Genomic DNA, 18589 nt, shown 5'->3' on the forward strand with positions numbered 1-18589 from the left:
GCGGGTACCAATTTTTCTAATGAAATACGTACTCAACAAATGTTCACGATTGACTTCCACGGTGAAGGAATAACATCGTGTAATAAAAATCAAACCCGCAAAATTATAATTTGCGTAATCACTGGTGGTAGGACCTCTTGGGAGTCCGCACGGGTAGGTACCACCACCCCGCCTATTTCCGCCGTGAAGCAGTAATGCGTTTCGGTTCGAAGGGTGCGGTAGCCGTTGTAACTATACCTGAGATCTTAGAACTTATATCTCGAGGTGGGTGGCGCATTTACGTTGTAGATGTCTATGGGCTCCAGTAACCACTTAACACCAGGTGGGTTGTGAGCTCGTCCATCCATCTAAGCAATAAAAAAAAATTAAAAAAATTCTTAAATATATGATTTTTTGATAATTTTGACATTTTGATCTATTTTCAATTTTACACTTTTTATATTATATTTTTTCTTTATTGTTGTTTGTTTGATTTGCCTACATCCAACTTTTTCTTCAATAGGAACTCCTATTTGGGTATAGGCCTCCTCCAGTTTAATCCAATTTTCTTTGTCCTTGGTTCGTTTAATCCTTTCTTTTCTAGCGGTGACTATGAATCATCTCTCCATCGTGTCATATGTCGTCCTTTCCTTCTTTTCCCACTAGGCCCTTTCCATTTTGTCTCTTCAATTGTCCATCGTTTGTGGAAATTCATAGTTATCTACTCATTATCCATCCGCACAGCGTGGTGACACTAATCGAGCCCAGATTTCGAGATAAAGCGATCGACTGGGATTTTGTACCGATTACCAAACTGACCTCAGTGTTTCCCGACGCGAGAGACCGCCGGAAATATTAATGTCGGAAGGACATATTTGTTTCATAACAAACGGAATTTCTGGATTTAAATTGCGAATTATAAAAAAATAATTCATTTTTGTTAGTAGTTGGACGGTCAATTTAGCACACGACAGCGTAGTAGCGCTGGATAACATTACTGCAAATACTATCCGCGCGTCTCCTTCGTAGGCGCTCGGGCAGCTGTTAGCAAATCCCACCCCTTCTGGCTTTGCTCGCCCACCTGTCCTGGTGAAACTGGAAAGGCCTCCGGGCCACCAGTAATCCTCCATACCTAAAAATACATAAAAATAATACTACCCGCACCGAGCGGTGTAGTCAAATATTAAAATCGTATATCACAGCCGCGATCGCGTCTCCAATCTATGTAAGAATTCCAAAAATTTTATTCGAATCGAATTTATTTTCTTACACAATGTTATTTAAAAGGTTTTTTTTGAGTGGACGAGCTCACTGCCCAACTTGTGTTAAGCGGTTACCGAAGCCGCCCACCTTGAGACATCTAATCTCAGTTTTTAAAGTACAACGGCTGCCCTACCCTTCAAACCGAAACGCATTATTGCTTCACGGCAGAAATAGGCAGGGCGGTGGTTCCTACTCGCGCGGACTCACAAGACGATTTAACAGCAGTAACTATTATACCCGTACAAATATAATTTAAAACTATTATACAAAGAAACTGGTGCCTTAATTGTGAAGATTAAAGAATACAAACGAACATACATAGAAGATATGCTTACGATTTTATTACATTTATAGAAGACATCGTGTCGGATCGTTATTGCCGTATCGTTATCGGTATATATAAATAGCTAACCCGTAGCAAGGTCTGCAATTGCTGAAACATTTGTAAGTTGCACAGTGCACTTACACTCTCAGTTCTCGAATATATTAAGTGTATAATCTATGCTCTCAGTTGCACAACAGAGGGCGCGCGGAGCACTCGCCTTCAATGTTCATAGTTCTTTAATTAATTAATTTACGTTTGCAAATGTTTGTGATAGTTTCTTTGTGAATCATTAAAAATATGTTTGTTGGTAAGTACTTTTATGTAATTAATTTAGTAAATTTATGAAACATTCAATTAAAAGTAAATATTAAATAAAAACTTTTAAATCATATTGTAGTTATTTATTGTTAGACACTAAAGTTGAGACACTGATTGACTTAATCTGGATTTCACATTTGGCGGACCCTGAACTGGTCTACTTCATGGGAGAATATAGAGCAATTAAAACAAATTGGACGCAGATCTGGTAACATTCGCCAGAGCAGTTTTGAACCAGGAATAGGCCTACATCATACAATAGCCATACATAATTTATTGGTGTAGGACCTCATGTGAGTCCACCCGGGTAGGTACCACCACCCTGCCCATTTCTGCCGTGAAGCAGTAATGTGTATCGGTTTGAAGGGTGATGCAGCTGTTGTAACTATACTGAGAGTTGAGACCTTAGAATTTATATCTCAAGGTGGGTGGAGGCATTTACATTGTAGATGTCTATGGGCTTCAGTAACCACTTAACACCAAGTGGGCTGTGAGCTCGTCCACCCTTGTATGCAATAAAATATTAATAATAATAAAACAGATAAAAGCCTACATCTACTGCCCGACTGGTGGAATAGGTTCAACGAATAAATTTGTTTAGATTTAAACTATTTCAACCGATCAGACGATCACCCGCCTTAGGAATTGGTGATGAGAAGATGAGATCCTACTATAAGAGACGGAACCCCTTAAAATCACCGAAAACGAATTGAACCTAAAGGCTAAAATAATAACAACATCAAAATACGGCAGCTCTTAGATACCTATACTAACACGAGTACTAGTGGGTATGTGTAGCTTACTTTAAAAGGTTTAATTGCAAGAATATATTGCGAAAAGCTTTCGCCCACGATAACTATTAAGTTAATATGATTTATAAATATAACACAACATACATTGGTCGTTAAATATGAACGAACTTGTGACAAGCGCAAGTGCTTTTCGGGCTTATTAATGAACAACAGTCTGTTGGCTTCGACTACACTACGACTACGACTAACAGACTAACTGACTACGACTACAGAGAAGTGACGCAGACTTCTTCCTTATGAAATAATGCATAAGACAAACTACGACATAAATACATATATACAAGACGTGATGCCGTTTTTTACTAACGCAATTTTTCTTGGTAAGATACTCTTCATTTTACTAGACGGGTGGATATGCTACCAACCCTTCTGGAGTTAAGTGATAACAAAAATTCTGAAGTCATCTTCTGTCTTTTGTTGTTAATAAATACTCTAAATAAAGTAGATACAACATTTGCTCCGCCACTGCTCTCTACCAAGCGATCCCTTATATAACTATTGCACTATTAAATTACGCTGTGATGTCCACGGGCTTATGTCTATCGTGGAAAATTAAAAATAGATTGCTGTTTGTTGTATTTTAATCGTAGTAGCATTTATCAAAGGTGTTAAGACTCATAACTGGGTGTATGAATATACAGTTTGAATGCCCTGGCTCCTTGCCTGAGAAACCATAGAACCTGACCTGCTATAAGTAAAATTGAACACCCAGCAATGTAATGTGAATTGTGCAATTACACAACATGCTGAGGCGTCAGTTGGCGAGTCATTTCGTAAGGGCCCAACCTCGCCATTAGTTTAAGAGGTCGTTAATTTTGTTGTTTCGACATTACAAAGAAGTTTTATTTCACTTGGTTACTATTTAGGCAACCTTACCCTGACTACTCGGGGTCGGAGCCACACATGTCTTCTCTAAGCCCTTTATGATGTCGTAAACCATTACATGTCACCTCCATAAATCATTTTTCATACAAACAAATCATCTCTCTCTCGTTGCCAAATATATCCTTGCGTCCAGAAACATTCAAACTTGAGATTGCCGACAATTTTATCATTCGAACAGGTATTTATCCTATTTTGAAAAATATAAATTTTCTGTGAAAGCTTCCAAACTAATTTATAAAATATAATGGAAACGGTTTTTCCTCTCTCTTTTTTTGAAGTAATTTCAGTCAATTTGATGTTTTGATAAAATTAAAATAGAACATTAAATAGATTAATGTAACAGTTTACCGCGTGTACGACATGTGTTGGCTTATTGACAGCATTCATAGACAATTTATGAAAAGATAATCGCATATCTACTTAGGGACCAAAATAAACAGCATTTTCTCCACAAGCCAACTACTGCTCACCGTTATGCACATAGTTATTGATAAGTAATGCTAATTTTCATTTTGAATGGATAATGTGACATCAGGGAGTGATCCCACCCTTCTGATTATTTAACTAGATATCAAAACAACTGGATGAAGAGCTCTCATTCGTCGAGGCAGTAGTCGTCTAGACACGCGTTGCGTTCAGGCCAAGCGTTGAATCACCCATTGTCTTCTAACATAAGATTAATGTTTACTAACTTTGTCACCGAACGGTTATAATTAATTATAGAAGGTTGCGAATTATGCTGTCAAAGTTACGATCAAATATGTTTTAATAATGTTCTTTGACGAAGAAGCAGTCCGCGGTTGATTGTAAATCTCCAGCTCGGTTGCCGTAAGCTAAAAAAGTCGTTAGAAATTACAAGATCGATATATTTTCAGTTCGACGAATTTTATTTTCACCCAATATTTGAGTTATTGGTTTGTTTAGCAAGGTTATAATCGAAGAGAAATATTTTGTTTTGTAACTAAGAGTATGTGAGATAAATAAGTATGTTTTATTCTTTTGTTTTCACATTATTATTTTCTCTGGTGTAGTTTAATATTCGTTTTATTAGCTTATCATAACGACAAGGTTCTTTACTCCAAAAAAAATCTCCCACCATCAGTGAACAAAATTCGTTTTCTAACTGTTTATTCGAAGGCTACAAACACTTTAACTGTTGAAACCTATAGTACGTATAAGAACTTAAATGGCAACCGCCTACACAATTGTGAAAACTTGGAAAAACCTTACGTGTTGCAAGGACTTTACAATATCAGATTATTAATTATAATTAACGATCTTCGAGCGTGTAATTGGGCACGGAATGGCTACTTATTATTTATACCTTTATTAGTGTAACTGAGCAGATTATTTCGAGCATTTTAGTGAGCACTAAATGCTCATAAACGACTTGAAGAGGTTGAAGGAAGATATACTTAAAATAAATAGTTATAACACATATTGCATGCTGGCCAAATGGATCATAAGTGATGAATGAGTCTGACCAATAATTCCTATTTTGTATTTGGAACTGTAATTGGTAGTATATATTTTCAATTTGCATTCAATATATTCAATACAGATAATTGAGAAGCAGGGGTGTAGTTTAAATATTTAATAAAGTTTAGTATTATCAAGATTATTGTTTTTTTTTATATTTCAGTACTGTGGTTACTGCTGGTAGCGGCAGTGAGTGGAGAGAAATTCCGGTTCCCCGATGAACAGTCTTCAGCGTCTTTGCGTATAGACACAAAAGTTAAATTCATTGACAGCCGCGGTGACGATGTCAGGTGAGTACCGGTTTTTTTATTGCCTTTGAAGGCGGCTGAGCAAACGACCCAATTGATAGCGAGTCCACATGGATGTTAATGGACAACAGCAATGGTAGAGATCTACAACAGTCTGGTTTGGACACTCCTAACTTTTTTTTATTGCTTAGATGGGTAGACGAGCTCACGGCCCACCTGATGTTAAGTGGGTACTGGAGTCCTTAGACCTCCACGACCTAAGCGACGCCATCCTCTTTGAGGCATGAGTTGTAAGGTCTCATTTTTAACAGGCTGTCCCGCCCTTCAAACCGAACCGCATTACTGCTTCACGGCATAAATAGGCAGGGTGGTGGTACCTACCCCTGCGGACTCACAAGTGGTCCTACCACCAGTAACTACGCAAATTATAATTTTGAGAGTTTAATTTTTATTACATAATGTTATTCTTTCATCGTGGAAGTGAATCGTGAACATTTGTTAAGTACGTATTTAATTGGAAAAATTGATACCCGCCTGCGGGATTCCAACACCGATGCATCGCTAGAGACGAATGCATTTGACATCTTATCCTTTAAACCAAGAGGACTTCAAACTAAAATATAATTAAAATTTTGTTTGGCAACAATATACACTTGCTATTGTCCATATACTGGTAACGATTTCATACCGGTTGGATCGAGAGTGCCCCTCTACATAACTAAGAAATAATCGACTGGCCCGATTAGTGGGACAGGCTACTTGTACTAGAAATCATTAACCGGATACAGGCGAAGACGCGGTTCAAAGCTCCTTTTGAACTACAAGGTAGCGCCCGAATTGGGCACATTGTCAAAAAGTGGGCTTTAATGGAGCTTTTACCTTGACGGCCAATGTCAGGTGCCAATGACGTCAGGATCTCGTTCTTTTGCAATATTTTGGTTGTAAACGAACATGGATATTAATATTATGCAGAATGTCTTTATGCTATTAACAGATCACCGTGTAAGATAGGGCCGTGTGTTTCAAGCCAAGCACGTATTTGTTCTATTGTTTCTGAATATATTATTTTATCTCAAGGCAATGTTGATTATTAGCTTAGATATAAAAATATGTAAGCTAATAAGTCGAGAGGAGTCCATAGACGCCAAAATTTGAATACCACCTTCAATTTTGAGAAATTAGGTTGTTATTACGATATCATTGGAATCGCGGTTATCGTTGGGACCGGGACACACTTGTAGTGCGGTATACGTCCGAACGGCGGGAGAGCCATTACTTCAAGGATACTGGAATACGGAATAAAACCTCCGGATGGTCGATGATCAAGTTTTGGTTTTGACGAAAAGGTCAAAGATTATATTCTACAGCTACCTGATAAATAAACGCAATACTTGTGAATTTTGTAATAGAAATATATAGTATCGAAACCACATGCTTCTCCAAATCTTCTTGAAATCAAGAGTCAAGGCACAGGCTGAAAAGTCTCTTGGATATCTCCATCGATACTGGTTCTCTTACAAGTGTAATATCTACTCTGTACCAATACAGAGTACCTAATGGATTTTTATAAGTACATACTGTGAAGACCAACGAAAGGCTTCATGATTATTGTTAGGGTGACCACACACCCTATTTCTCTGATCTAGTCTGCTTCACTAACTTCGTCCTTCGCCGTTCGCCACGCATTGTTTCCGATACAATACCATTAAACGGTCACCGTCTTGACACTAGAATGGAGTTGCGTCAGCGCACGGTTGGCTGGTTAGTAATTATGTGGGTCTTGAAATTGATCTAGATTATTTCCATTAATAAAAAGGGAAGTTCCGAGAATGAATGTATTTTTGTTAGCTTACGCAAATGAACAAGGAATATAACCAGATCTGTAAAAGAATCACAAGGTGTGACCTTACTCTAGACCTGATTTACCTGGCTTAGATGGGGTCTTTCCATTGTAATTAGGTTAGAATTCGTCACTGCCAGCTCTAGCTCTACAAGATCCAAGCAATATTAAATATCGCTACCCGATCTCTTTCCGTGGACGTCGTAAACAACGACTAAGGGATTCTGGAGAATGAGCAGCAACGGTCTCTGAGTACTCTCGCAGCGTACATTATTCACCGTCATTTATTGGTGGTAGCGCATGTTTATGTTATACGAGGCAACTGAGGTTTCGGCCTCAGATCTCAAAGTGGGCGACGGCGTTTACTTGATGTCCATGGGCTCTGGCAGTCACTGTACACAAGGTTGGCCATGGGCTCATCTCGTGTAAAGATGCAACGACCCATGAGAAGGATATCACCGAACCTTAGCGAGGCAATCGTTAATAATGAGGGAGTCTCAAAATGAAGATCACGAGCCCAGAAGTACGCAGTAAATAACAAAACAAATGATAACTATTTAGTAAATTACAAAACGCACGCCACAAGGTATAATGATTAAATTGTCGTTTTTAACAGTTGAATGATTCAGAGAATTATAAGAAAAAACAACACTCAATTTTTTGTTGTTGTTAAATCATTAAGACGCGAAAAGAATTATGTCCTTCATTTTTCCTCGGTCTAGATGAATAATTTTTTACATTAGAGTTCTCGGGATAGACGATGTTATTAGAACACGAGGTCTTATTTATTGATTCGAATAGCGGGAATATTAAACTTTAAGATGGAGCAAGAATGGACAGGGTAGTGATAACAGAAAAAGGTGGCGTTACAATAACCAATAGCACCTAATACATATTATTTCTATTTAATGAATCTTGTTTTCTTTAACAAAAACAGTATGATATTCAAAATTGAAAAGAAAAATGAAATAGATATGGTAGTATCGGTTGAAATCTGGTTTCACACAACAAAGTTAGCGTAAAAAATGGAGATTTAGATTCTTAATCAGAGTTTCAGTTGCCTCTTTGCTGCTATATTCAGGGAGTTTTGAAAGACCAATTTTTATGGGCCAAACCTCCTACGAGTTCGCCGCGCCTAGGGAGCGCGCGGGTTACTAGGCTGCACTAAAAGTATCGGGAATGGAATATTTCCACTGTTCCTGTCATATTAAAATCTTTTTAATTGAAAACTCCTTGGTTTTAAAAATCGAATACCATTTATTTATTTAAAAAAAGATTCTCGGTCTTGTCACGAGGTTTTGTCAAACTTGTTTAGTCGTTGAGAAAATGGAATTGACTCGAGAAAATTCAAGAGCGATGATTTATTATGACTTTCGAAGTGGTTTAACACAAAAACAGTGTGTGGACTGGATGATTTCTGCATTTGGTGATGAAGCTCCATCCAAAACCACAATTTATCGCTGGTTTGCTGAGTTTCAACATGGACGTGTCAAGCTCAGTGATGATCCCCGTCAAGGTCGTCCAAAAACTGCAGTCACCCAAGAAAACGTTGATGCTGTGCGTAAGCTGATTGAGGAAGATCGACATGTGACATACCGCGAAATTCAGGCAACTTTAGACATTGGCATGAGTCAAATACAAATAATCTTGCATGAACAATTAGGTGTAAAAAAGTTGTTTTCCCGATGGATACCGCATTCGCTCTGTGAAGAGCAAAAAGCGGCTCGCGTTACTTGGTGCGTCAGAACTCTCGAAAGATTCCACGCAGGATCCTCAAATGCTGTATACAACATTGTATCAGGTGACGAATCCTGGATATACGCGTACGAACCCGAAACAAAAAACCAGTCACGAGTTTGGGTGTTCGAAAATGAGTTAAAGCCAACAAAAATTGTTCGTTCACGGAGTGTTGCAAAAAAAATGGTGGCCACGTTTGTCTCCAAAACCGGCCATGTTACGACTATTCCTCTTGAGGGACAAAAAACGGTTAATGCAGAATGGTATGCTAGCATTTGTTTGCCACAGATCGTTTCTAAACTCCGTAAAGAGAACTGCAACCGCCGCATCATCCTCCATCACGACAATGCGAGTTCTCACACCGCGCACAGAACAAAAGAGTTTTTAGAGCAAGAAAACATAGAATTATTAGACCATCCGCCGTACAGCCCCGACCTAAGCCCTAATGATTTCTATACTTTCCCTAAAATAAAGACTAAATTGCGTGGACAGAGATTTTCATCACCTGAAGAAGCTGTGGACGCCTACAAAACGGTCATTTTGGAGACCCCAACTTCCGAATGGAATGGTTGCTTCAATGATTAATTCCATCGTATGGAAAAATATGTCAAATTTCGCGGAGAATACTTCGAAACGCAATAAATACATTTTTAAATAGTAATGTTGTGTATTTTCGTTAATTCCCGAAATTTTCAGTGCCGCCCTCGTATTTGGGATGGACGGTCCGCAGATAGTTTTGAGAGACCTATACTATTATGACTACTATGTATTCGTCGGCACCCACGTTTCGTCTTAAACACGGAGCCCAGATAAGTTACAACAGCCGCTGCTGTATTTCTAATGTAGTAACAGTGTTGAGACATGTCTTGACCAACGTCAGTGTATCGATTTGTTACGTGTAACTCTAAAGAAACAGTTACAACACGTCCGCGGTCGCTGTTCGTTCGTGTTGGAGCCGGAGAAGTGAGAGGAGGAAGTTCAGCTGAAACAAAACTCCTTCAAGAATAACTAATTTTCAGAAAAAATATCTACGCGAGATCGATATGGGCGAGCAGTGGAACTTTTTGACCGAGAGGGTCAAAACCTATCTTCCAGCCTTATTACTATATAAATGAGAGTGTACATCTGTCTCTCAGGGTGGGTTAAAGCATTCACTTCGATATATCTAAGGACTCTGATAAGCCTTCGACACTTGGTCAATCATGAATTCGTGCAGTATTCACTGGAAATAAAAAAAAACTGTCCTGTTCGAAATTATAATTAATATTGGAGTATTTATTTTGTCACGGTTGGCAGAACTGAATAGAAGGATCAATTGAAAAGATCAAAATAGAGATCAAAAAAGAGAATATCCTGGTAAGTGGATTGGACGCCTTGGCACAATTTTGTGGTCTCCTCGAAATCCCGATCTAAATCCATTGAACTTCTTTTATTGGGGCTGCATAAAAGAAAAAGTGTACATGAAGCCAATACGAAATCTAACTGAAATACGCCGTAAAAATGCTGAAACACCAGAAGAAACGAACTCAAGGATTTAGTTACACACGAATGGTTAAATAATCTTTTCTGAGGCGATACAGACTATATTCGTACCGAAGGCAAACAATTTGATCACTTAATTTAGTTTAGGAAAAATAAACATTACAGTATTTTTAACTGTTTTATTATGAAATTTTTTGTCGAGTTTTTAATGCCTCAAGTGGTTGATAATCTTGATAGTTTCTTTTATTGAAAGAGAAGCAGCAAATTTTGTACCATTTCGATATAATAATAGACTTTTTTTTAATAACTTGCCTACGGTAGTACAGTACTATTTTTTTTAAAAAGGTGTCAATGCTATCGAATAGTACGCTTTTAACCATGAATTAATGAAACTTTTTAATTTTTTAATAAATTCACCATATTAGTTATTGGATTTGTGACTGCACTCAATAGCATAGTTCTTATGGATTACATTGGAAAAAAAATCTTTCAAACGTTATGAACATGACAGGAAGATACGGGATAAAACAAAGTTTTAATAAGCTTTGAAAATCTGCTCACAAACGCCTCTCATGTTTAATTTCTTTTTTAGTTCTTAAACTATTAGTCGCCTTTCTTTACGCACATAGTTAAAACTACAACAATTCTGTCGTTACAGATCCCACCGTGAATCCAAGGTGCAAGCAGACGAGATCCCGTTTCGTGAACCAGAAGAAACTGAAGGCTTCTATAACAGACCCCAGGGAGAGGGAAGGTATCCAGTAAGAGTGGAAGAGCACGCACAGTCTCCATACAGAGTTCAGAGTCAAGCTGTTTTGACTGTTGATGTGTAGGTATCTCAAGCTTGAAGGAATTAGCTGTGGTTCTCCCTCTCAGCGTCAGCTCTCTTGAAGGCTCATCATTGGAAGGGAATGATTTTTAGTATCTCACTGGTGTGGTGATGTTACACATTTTGGTTTATGAACTTCTACGCACGCTAGTCTCGACAGTGACTGAATCAACATACGTGTGGTTTTGTATAATACCCAGATTAGGGTTGTTTCCCTTTTTGTGTTAAAATAAAGTTTATAATTCATGATGGACAAAAGTACGATTACTGTAACTTTAATTTTTGGTTTTCATTACTTTTACCAATTAATAATCACAATACTGCAACACTCTATATACGAGTATTACAGCACAACTTCTATGGTGAACCAACAGCAAAATTGAAAATGATTTGTGAAAGTTGGAAAAACTATCCCAGTATTATTACGAATTTGCAGAAAATTATGAGAAATACATAATTCCATAAAAACTTCAGAGATGTTTGTTTATATAGTTACATTATTTACTTAATTAAAAAAACTCTCAATAATGATCATCCAAATTTAAATAGGTAACTAAACTGAGTTTTAGCAGATCTTATTTTTGGACTTTGTTAACAGAGTGATCAAAATCGTTATTGCTATTCATTTTGCTAAATGAATGAATTGCTTAACTACTAGCTTTTAGGTGCGACTTCGCTTATAAGAAAAAAAAACCTTCAAGAATAGTATATTTTTCTGATTGTTTTTTTTTAAATTGCTTAGATGGGTGGACGAGCTCACAGCCCACCTGGTGTTAAGTGGTTACTGGAGCCCATGGACATCCACAACGTAAATGCGCCATCCACCTTGAGATATAAGTTCTAAGGTCTCAGTATACCTCGTATACCAGTATAACTCGTGACTGGTTTTTTGTTTCGGGTTCGTACGCGTATATCCAGGATTCGTCACCTGATACAATGTTGTATACAGCATTTGAGGATCCTGCGTGGAATCTTTCGAGAGTTCTGACGCACCAAGTAACGCGAGCCGCTTTTTGCTCTTCACAGAGCGAATGCGGTATCCATCGGGAAAACAACTTTTTTACACCTAATTGTTCATGCAAGATTATTTGTATTTGACTCATGCCAATGTCTAAAGTTGCCTGAATTTCGCGGTATGTCACATGTCGATCTTCCTCAATCAGCTTACGCACAGCATCAACGTTTTCTTGGGTGACTGCAGTTTTTGGACGACCTTGACGGGGATCATCACTGAACTTGACACGTCCACGTTGAAACTCAGCAAACCAGCGATAAATTGTGGTTTTGGATGGGGCTTCATCACCAAATGCAGAAATCATCCGGTCAACACACTGTTTTTGTGTTAAACCACTTCGAAAGTCATAATAAATCATCGCTCTTGAATTTTCTCGATTCAATTCCATTTTCTCAACGACTAAACAAGTTTGACAAAACCTCGTGACAAGACCGAGAATCTTTTTTTAAATAAATAAATGGTATTCGATTGTTAAACCAAGGAGTTTTCAATTAAAAATATTTTAATATGACAGGAACAGTGGAAATATTCCATTCCCGATACTTTTAGTGCAGCCCTCGTAGTTACAACGGCTGCCCCACCCTTCAAACCGAAACGCATTACTGCTTCACGGCAGAAATAGGCAGGGTGGTGGTACCTACCCGTGCGGACTCACAAGAGGTGCTACCACCAGTAATTACGCAAATTATAATTTTGCGGGTTTCATTTTTATTACACGATGTTATTTCTTCACCGTGGAAATCAATCGTGAACATTTGTTGATAGGTAACTATATCCTATTTTGGACATCTGACGTCGCGTATACAAAACTTAAAACGGTCGGCTGAGTCGTTATACCATCATCACCCACGGCTACCTCATAATCTTGAACTATTATACTTTAAATTACAGACCTAAAAACTACGATTCAGATGGAACTCTTGATTCTCTGCAGTACTGCAAATGTGTTGACACTCCTGACTGCAACCCAAGACCTGGCAGTGCGGTAAGTTTTTGGTCTAATTTTCTTGCACTAGCGTTTTTTTTTGGATATTATAGGATACAAAAAGAATGCCATATCAACATATTTTACTTTTATAAACAAACACACTGAGATCATTACAAATATGATAACTCCAGCACTGCACAAAACAGTGTTACGATTCCATGATATTACTGAGCATACACAGGGCCGGGATTTAAACTTAATGCCGCTCCTGGGCACCGGAAAAAAATCCGCCCCAACACTGAAATTCTACTTAAACTTATAGTTTATATATTTTCTTCTTCAACTTTACTAGAAACTGTATTATAATATGTTATATATTCCAAAAACAGAAATAATGTGTGTGTTTTTTTTAATTATAAATTTTGTACTAAGGCTGACTCATTATACATGAAAAAAAAATATTATTTAATTCTGGTAAACAAAAAAATCGATTATTATTTTAAATCTCCAAGGAAATAAATTATTTTGATTATTAATTTTACCCAAACTGACAAAATTATAATTCACAAATAATTAATTAATTGAATTTCTTGAATTGTCAATTAAACAGAAAATTATTAATTATGGAATTAATTAATTGCATAGAGCAATTTTGATAAGAAAAAAATATATTTGACTTTGAAAATTTTGCCGCCCTATAAAATTTGCCGCCCTGGGCGCTTGCTCCGACTGCCCCTAGTGTAAATTCACCACTGAACATATCACATATTAATATTAAGCTACTGGTCTTCTGTCTGTTTGTTTCAGAGAGCATGTGGCTCTGGAAAGTACCTGTGTTGTTACAAGCGTAAGCAGAGCAACAAAGTAAATTCATATCAGTCAGGTGAGGCTAATAATACACACATTTTTGTCCTATTTTTTTATCTGGAAAAATTCACCGACAGTACAAAGCACGCAAACCACATTTTTATATTTATGTCAAACCTCCAATAAAAAGAGGTACAGATATGTCGGTCTCATCAGCTTGTTCTAATTATTAAGAGGGTTCGCTATCGCCACGGTCTGGTCTTCGAGAAATCAGTTACAAAGAGGCTATGCGACAGTATATTACAAGATTTTATTACATCTGAACTAACATTTCAGAATACTTCAACGAAGTGGAAGACGAGCGTCCCATGCTATTGCCGGGACAACAGAACTTAGCCCGGCCCTTCCCCCCGCCTCCTGCTTCCGAAATAAACGGAGTTCTTGGCCCGGGACCCGCTCATCAAGTCGGTTTACTCGGACCATTTGATACACCACAAGGCTTCCTGGTCGGACCACAAAACCCAACAGGAAACGTTGGAAACCCAGGAGTATTAGTTGGACCGGGAGGTCCTACTGGTTCTATAGGTCCAAACCGAGATCAAAACCAAGCCGTCTTAGTTGGTCCGGACGGACCTACGGGTGTGATTGGACCTGATGGCCCAAGAGATGTAGGTTTCAGCGAATCCGCACAAAGAGGAGTACTCGTTGGTCCAGGTGGACCTACTGGAATCATTGGTCCCGGAAGAAACTACGGAAGAAGACCTGTACTGACTGGACCTGGTGGACCAACAGGCATAATCGGTCCTGGCAGGAACGGAAAACGAGGTGTGTTAGTGGGTCCAGGTGGTCCGACTGGTTACATTGGTCCTGGCTTCGGCCGTCAAGGGAGCCCTGGTGTATTAGTAGGGCCCGGGGGACCCACTGGTACCATCGGCCCAGGACGGTCAATACTCGTGGGTCCTGGTGGGCCTACAGGGCAGATAGGGCCCCAATATTTTAACTAGTTTATTTATGGCTAATACTTATTAATAAGTCGATGTAAGAATTTCCGAATTTCCATTTTCTTCTTCTTTGTCGGTATCGCTCTTCACAGAGTGGTCGTGGTCATCACTACAGGTGCTAGTGGCCAGCTTCACAACACGCCATCACTTCTCTCTTTCCATTTTACTTATCTAAATTCACACAATTTACCGCGGAGTATTATTATCTACAATAAAAACTATAGCAAGAGGAGCTTCAGGTGGATATACACCCTGCAGATTTGTCAAAAATTATAAATCCATCGTAATGTCAAACAACAGAAATAACTAAATAAATTTAGCAAAAATATAGAAGAAAGCTCCTTTTACTCCCGGTATTGTGTGCTTTTTAAAAATCGTTGTGATGTTTACCTTAGGTTGGTCTGCATGAATGTAGTTTTAGTCTCGTGTAAATATTATTGTTCTAATCTAATGTAAGCTGAGAGTGCTAACCGCAATAAACTGAGTGTTGTCGATGTTCTGTTTTATTTACGGACAATATTCCTTGAGGCAGCTCTTGTCTAAATGTTAGAATGGGTCATAGCAACATAAGCATTTTCCTTTGGTACGATAAACAAAATCAGTTGTAGAAGCGTGCCCTTTGCTCCACCGTTGCTAATGGAATCCAAAGACATAACAACGTGAGTGACAGCTCTCATCTTAAGATAAAGGATTTAAGTTTTCATTTTATTGCTGTAACTGATTCTTAACTCTCAACCTAAGATAAGTGATGGGGTTTCTCAATTACGCAGAGCTTGGTGTGTTTGTTGTGATTTTGAAAGGACAAATTGTCATAGAAAAAGTTGATGAACACCTACTATGTGATGGGAGCCTCAACTGGAACTATGGGTATTCTGTCCTACAAACAAGATACATGATGGTAGGTATTCACGGATATGTTGTGGTACCTAATAATGATACGACGCACCACCATTGAAGTCTGATGATAAATGGTTTCACGCTTCATCCTCGCACTCAATAATACTAATAATAATATTTTAATAATAGCTTCAGTGCGATGTTAGACTGTAAAACTAGGTTCCATTTATATTCCGCAAATCACAAAAACAAAGAAAATACAGTCAGCAATTAAGTATATGCTATTCATATTTTAATCAACGTTTTCAGGATGTTCCAGAAAAACTAAAATAAGATGTTTTCACCGTAAGATAGCTACTGAAGCTGTGTGTCCAGATAGTCCTGGTTTGTATTCAATGGAGAATTCGTAGACTACGATGGCACTGTAACCAGCTGTCAATTGTTTTTATTTTACATTACTTCAAGAAGGTTCTGTTAGAAATCTTCCACCTCTATAAATAAAATTGAGTGTTTGTACATTTATCCTATGCGTTCCCTAACCGCTCATTCGATTGTGATAAAACCTGGTACGGTTATCATTACGACTTTAGGGGAGGTTTCTATCGTGTGCACCGTCAATGTAGGACATGTAGTATCCAATAACTACTACATTGGTAGTGAAAATAATCTTTTAGGAGTACATACGTACATTGCTTATAATAATAATGCGGCAGGTACTAATGTTTACTTTAGCAAATCAGATAATATAATGTGAGATTGACATGTCTTAGTTTTTTCTGAAATAATGTGGATTCCTTCTCGTGTCTGGGAGGTCGTCAGTACATTCATAGCATTCCTAATGGTGTTTCGAATCGCCCACCGAGCCGTTAGTGTAACGAAATAAATGAGAAAAAATTCAATGAAAATCGTATGTTTTGATACAGGGCGCCTGAATATGAATAGTTCAATCGAAACGTATGTATAAATAGCTCGGTACCAAGCGTAGAGCGTAGAGCGCACTTGCTGGAGCCGCGCCAACTGTCCACAGAACGCAGTGCCCATTCCAACTGATTAATTGAAAATCATATAATAACATAATATAACAACAGCTTAGTTAGTAGAAACTGGCGGGGGACCTAACGCTAATTAGTTTCCGTTTTCCAGAATAGGGGGTAAGATTCCGGACGGTGCAACTCAGACTCTGCGGCAAGACTTGACATTTGTTTTACAAAGTCCAAGGGTGCAGATGTCAGGTCGCTCAATGCTCACCAGCGCTGTCAGGGGAACACAACAACGCCGGGCTGACTACCAATCTGAGCTGCAATCCATCATATTTCAAACTTCGTCATATACAGAAATTGGAATTATACTTAAAATACTACACGTATTAACGCGAGCACAACTCATTCATAACTTGTTAGAAATACAGTGAAAAATAATGCGTATAAGTAAAATAAGGAGTGAAAAAGTTTAACAATATGTTCGTACATCATTGTTCAGTTGCTATTCGTCTATGCAGCAGTATTATCGCTTACGTCATAAATATACATAATAATATGTATTTAAATAGCGAATTATGTACTCAAATGTTTACATAGTTATTATCGTCGGTTTTTTTTTACCTCTACCCGATGGCGAGTACAAGCGGTGCTCATGGCAGCAGTCATGTCGAGTTACAGCTGAGCTGCTGGGTTTCATTCACAGTGAAAACAAAATCTGAGTTCTGCGCAAAAAGCTAATTAGAAGCGTGCTCACATTAAAAATAACCATGGAAATTCATTTGTCATTCATTAATGTGACAAGCTTCGTGGCTCCGCATACACATACTGTTTTTCATATTAATTCGGAAAAGCCAACGTCTCTATCAAGACATTAATGTTAAGAGTTTACACATGTATGTATGGGCTCTGGTTTATCTGTGAAGAGTCACTGTCTAGTTAACAACATGCTGAACTGGAAACCAAATACACTTAGACCTGATTACGTCTGTCAGCATTAATTCGCATTTTATGTATATAAAAAAACAGCTGTGTAATTTTTGAATGAAGAAATTTCCGCGTGAGTTCTCTTGAGTTCAGCTATCGCATTTTGGCAATAAATTTTACATGCGTAATTGTTTTAATTGCACTATGTCTGTGAATGAGGTCACGGCCCAGCTAGTGTTCAGTGGTTACCGGAATCCGTAAATATTAAACGGTGAATATGCCTTGTAACATGAGGTCGAACTTTGAATTTTCTCATACTGCAGAAACCGGACTGTCTCGCGGTATAAATAGGCAGGATGACGGTATCTACCTGTGCGTGCTCGTGCAACAGTAAACCTTACCATGAGCAATGACGCAAATTTATATTTATGACGTATATGCGCACGAGAACTCATGGTTCAACCGAGATATGGCACGTGACTGAACACAACAAGTGCAGTAGTGCACAAAAACAAACTGATGTAGGTATTCCGCCGGTGATGGGAGGAGCTGAAGTATTATAGAATGTAGCATGCGATAGCATCCCGAGCGGCAGTCGCCCATCACATGCTCTGACTCATAATCCGCTGCTGCCGATTGCTGATAAACACAATTCAAACGTTTGACGAAGCATAAAGTTGTATTTTTTTTTCATTGCTTAGATGGGTGGACGAGTTCACAGCCCACCTGGTGTTAAGTGGTTACTGGAGCCCATAGACATTTACAACGTAAACTGCGCCACCCACCTTGAGATATGAGTTCTAAGGTCTCAGTATAGTTACAACGGCTGTCCCACCCTTCAAGCCGAAACGCATTACTGTTTCACGGCAGAAATAGGCGGGGTGGTAGTACCTACCCGTG

The 18589-nt window shown here is 38.4% G+C and overlaps 2 protein-coding genes across 2 annotated transcripts in view; one reads left to right on the forward strand and one right to left on the reverse strand.

Moving 5' to 3' along the window:
• Positions 1 to 18589, reverse strand: part of LOC101740822 (uncharacterized) — a 33913-nt gene that overhangs the window by 10371 nt on the left and 4953 nt on the right. The window lies entirely within an intron of this gene.
• Positions 447 to 15442, forward strand: LOC101739026 (collagen alpha-1(VIII) chain). Its single transcript, XM_038019428.2, has 7 exons — positions 447 to 1466; positions 1514 to 1874; positions 5225 to 5351; positions 11027 to 11197; positions 13104 to 13197; positions 13948 to 14023; positions 14284 to 15442. Exons 2-7 carry the CDS (start codon positions 1865 to 1867, stop codon positions 14949 to 14951), a joined length of 1146 nt encoding a protein of 381 aa, XP_037875356.1. The 5' UTR covers positions 447 to 1466; positions 1514 to 1864; the 3' UTR covers positions 14952 to 15442.

The sequence above is a fragment of the Bombyx mori genome, chromosome 23 (genome assembly GCF_030269925.1).
Source record: "Bombyx mori chromosome 23, ASM3026992v2".
In the NCBI taxonomy this organism is placed as follows: Eukaryota; Metazoa; Arthropoda; class Insecta; order Lepidoptera; family Bombycidae; genus Bombyx; species Bombyx mori.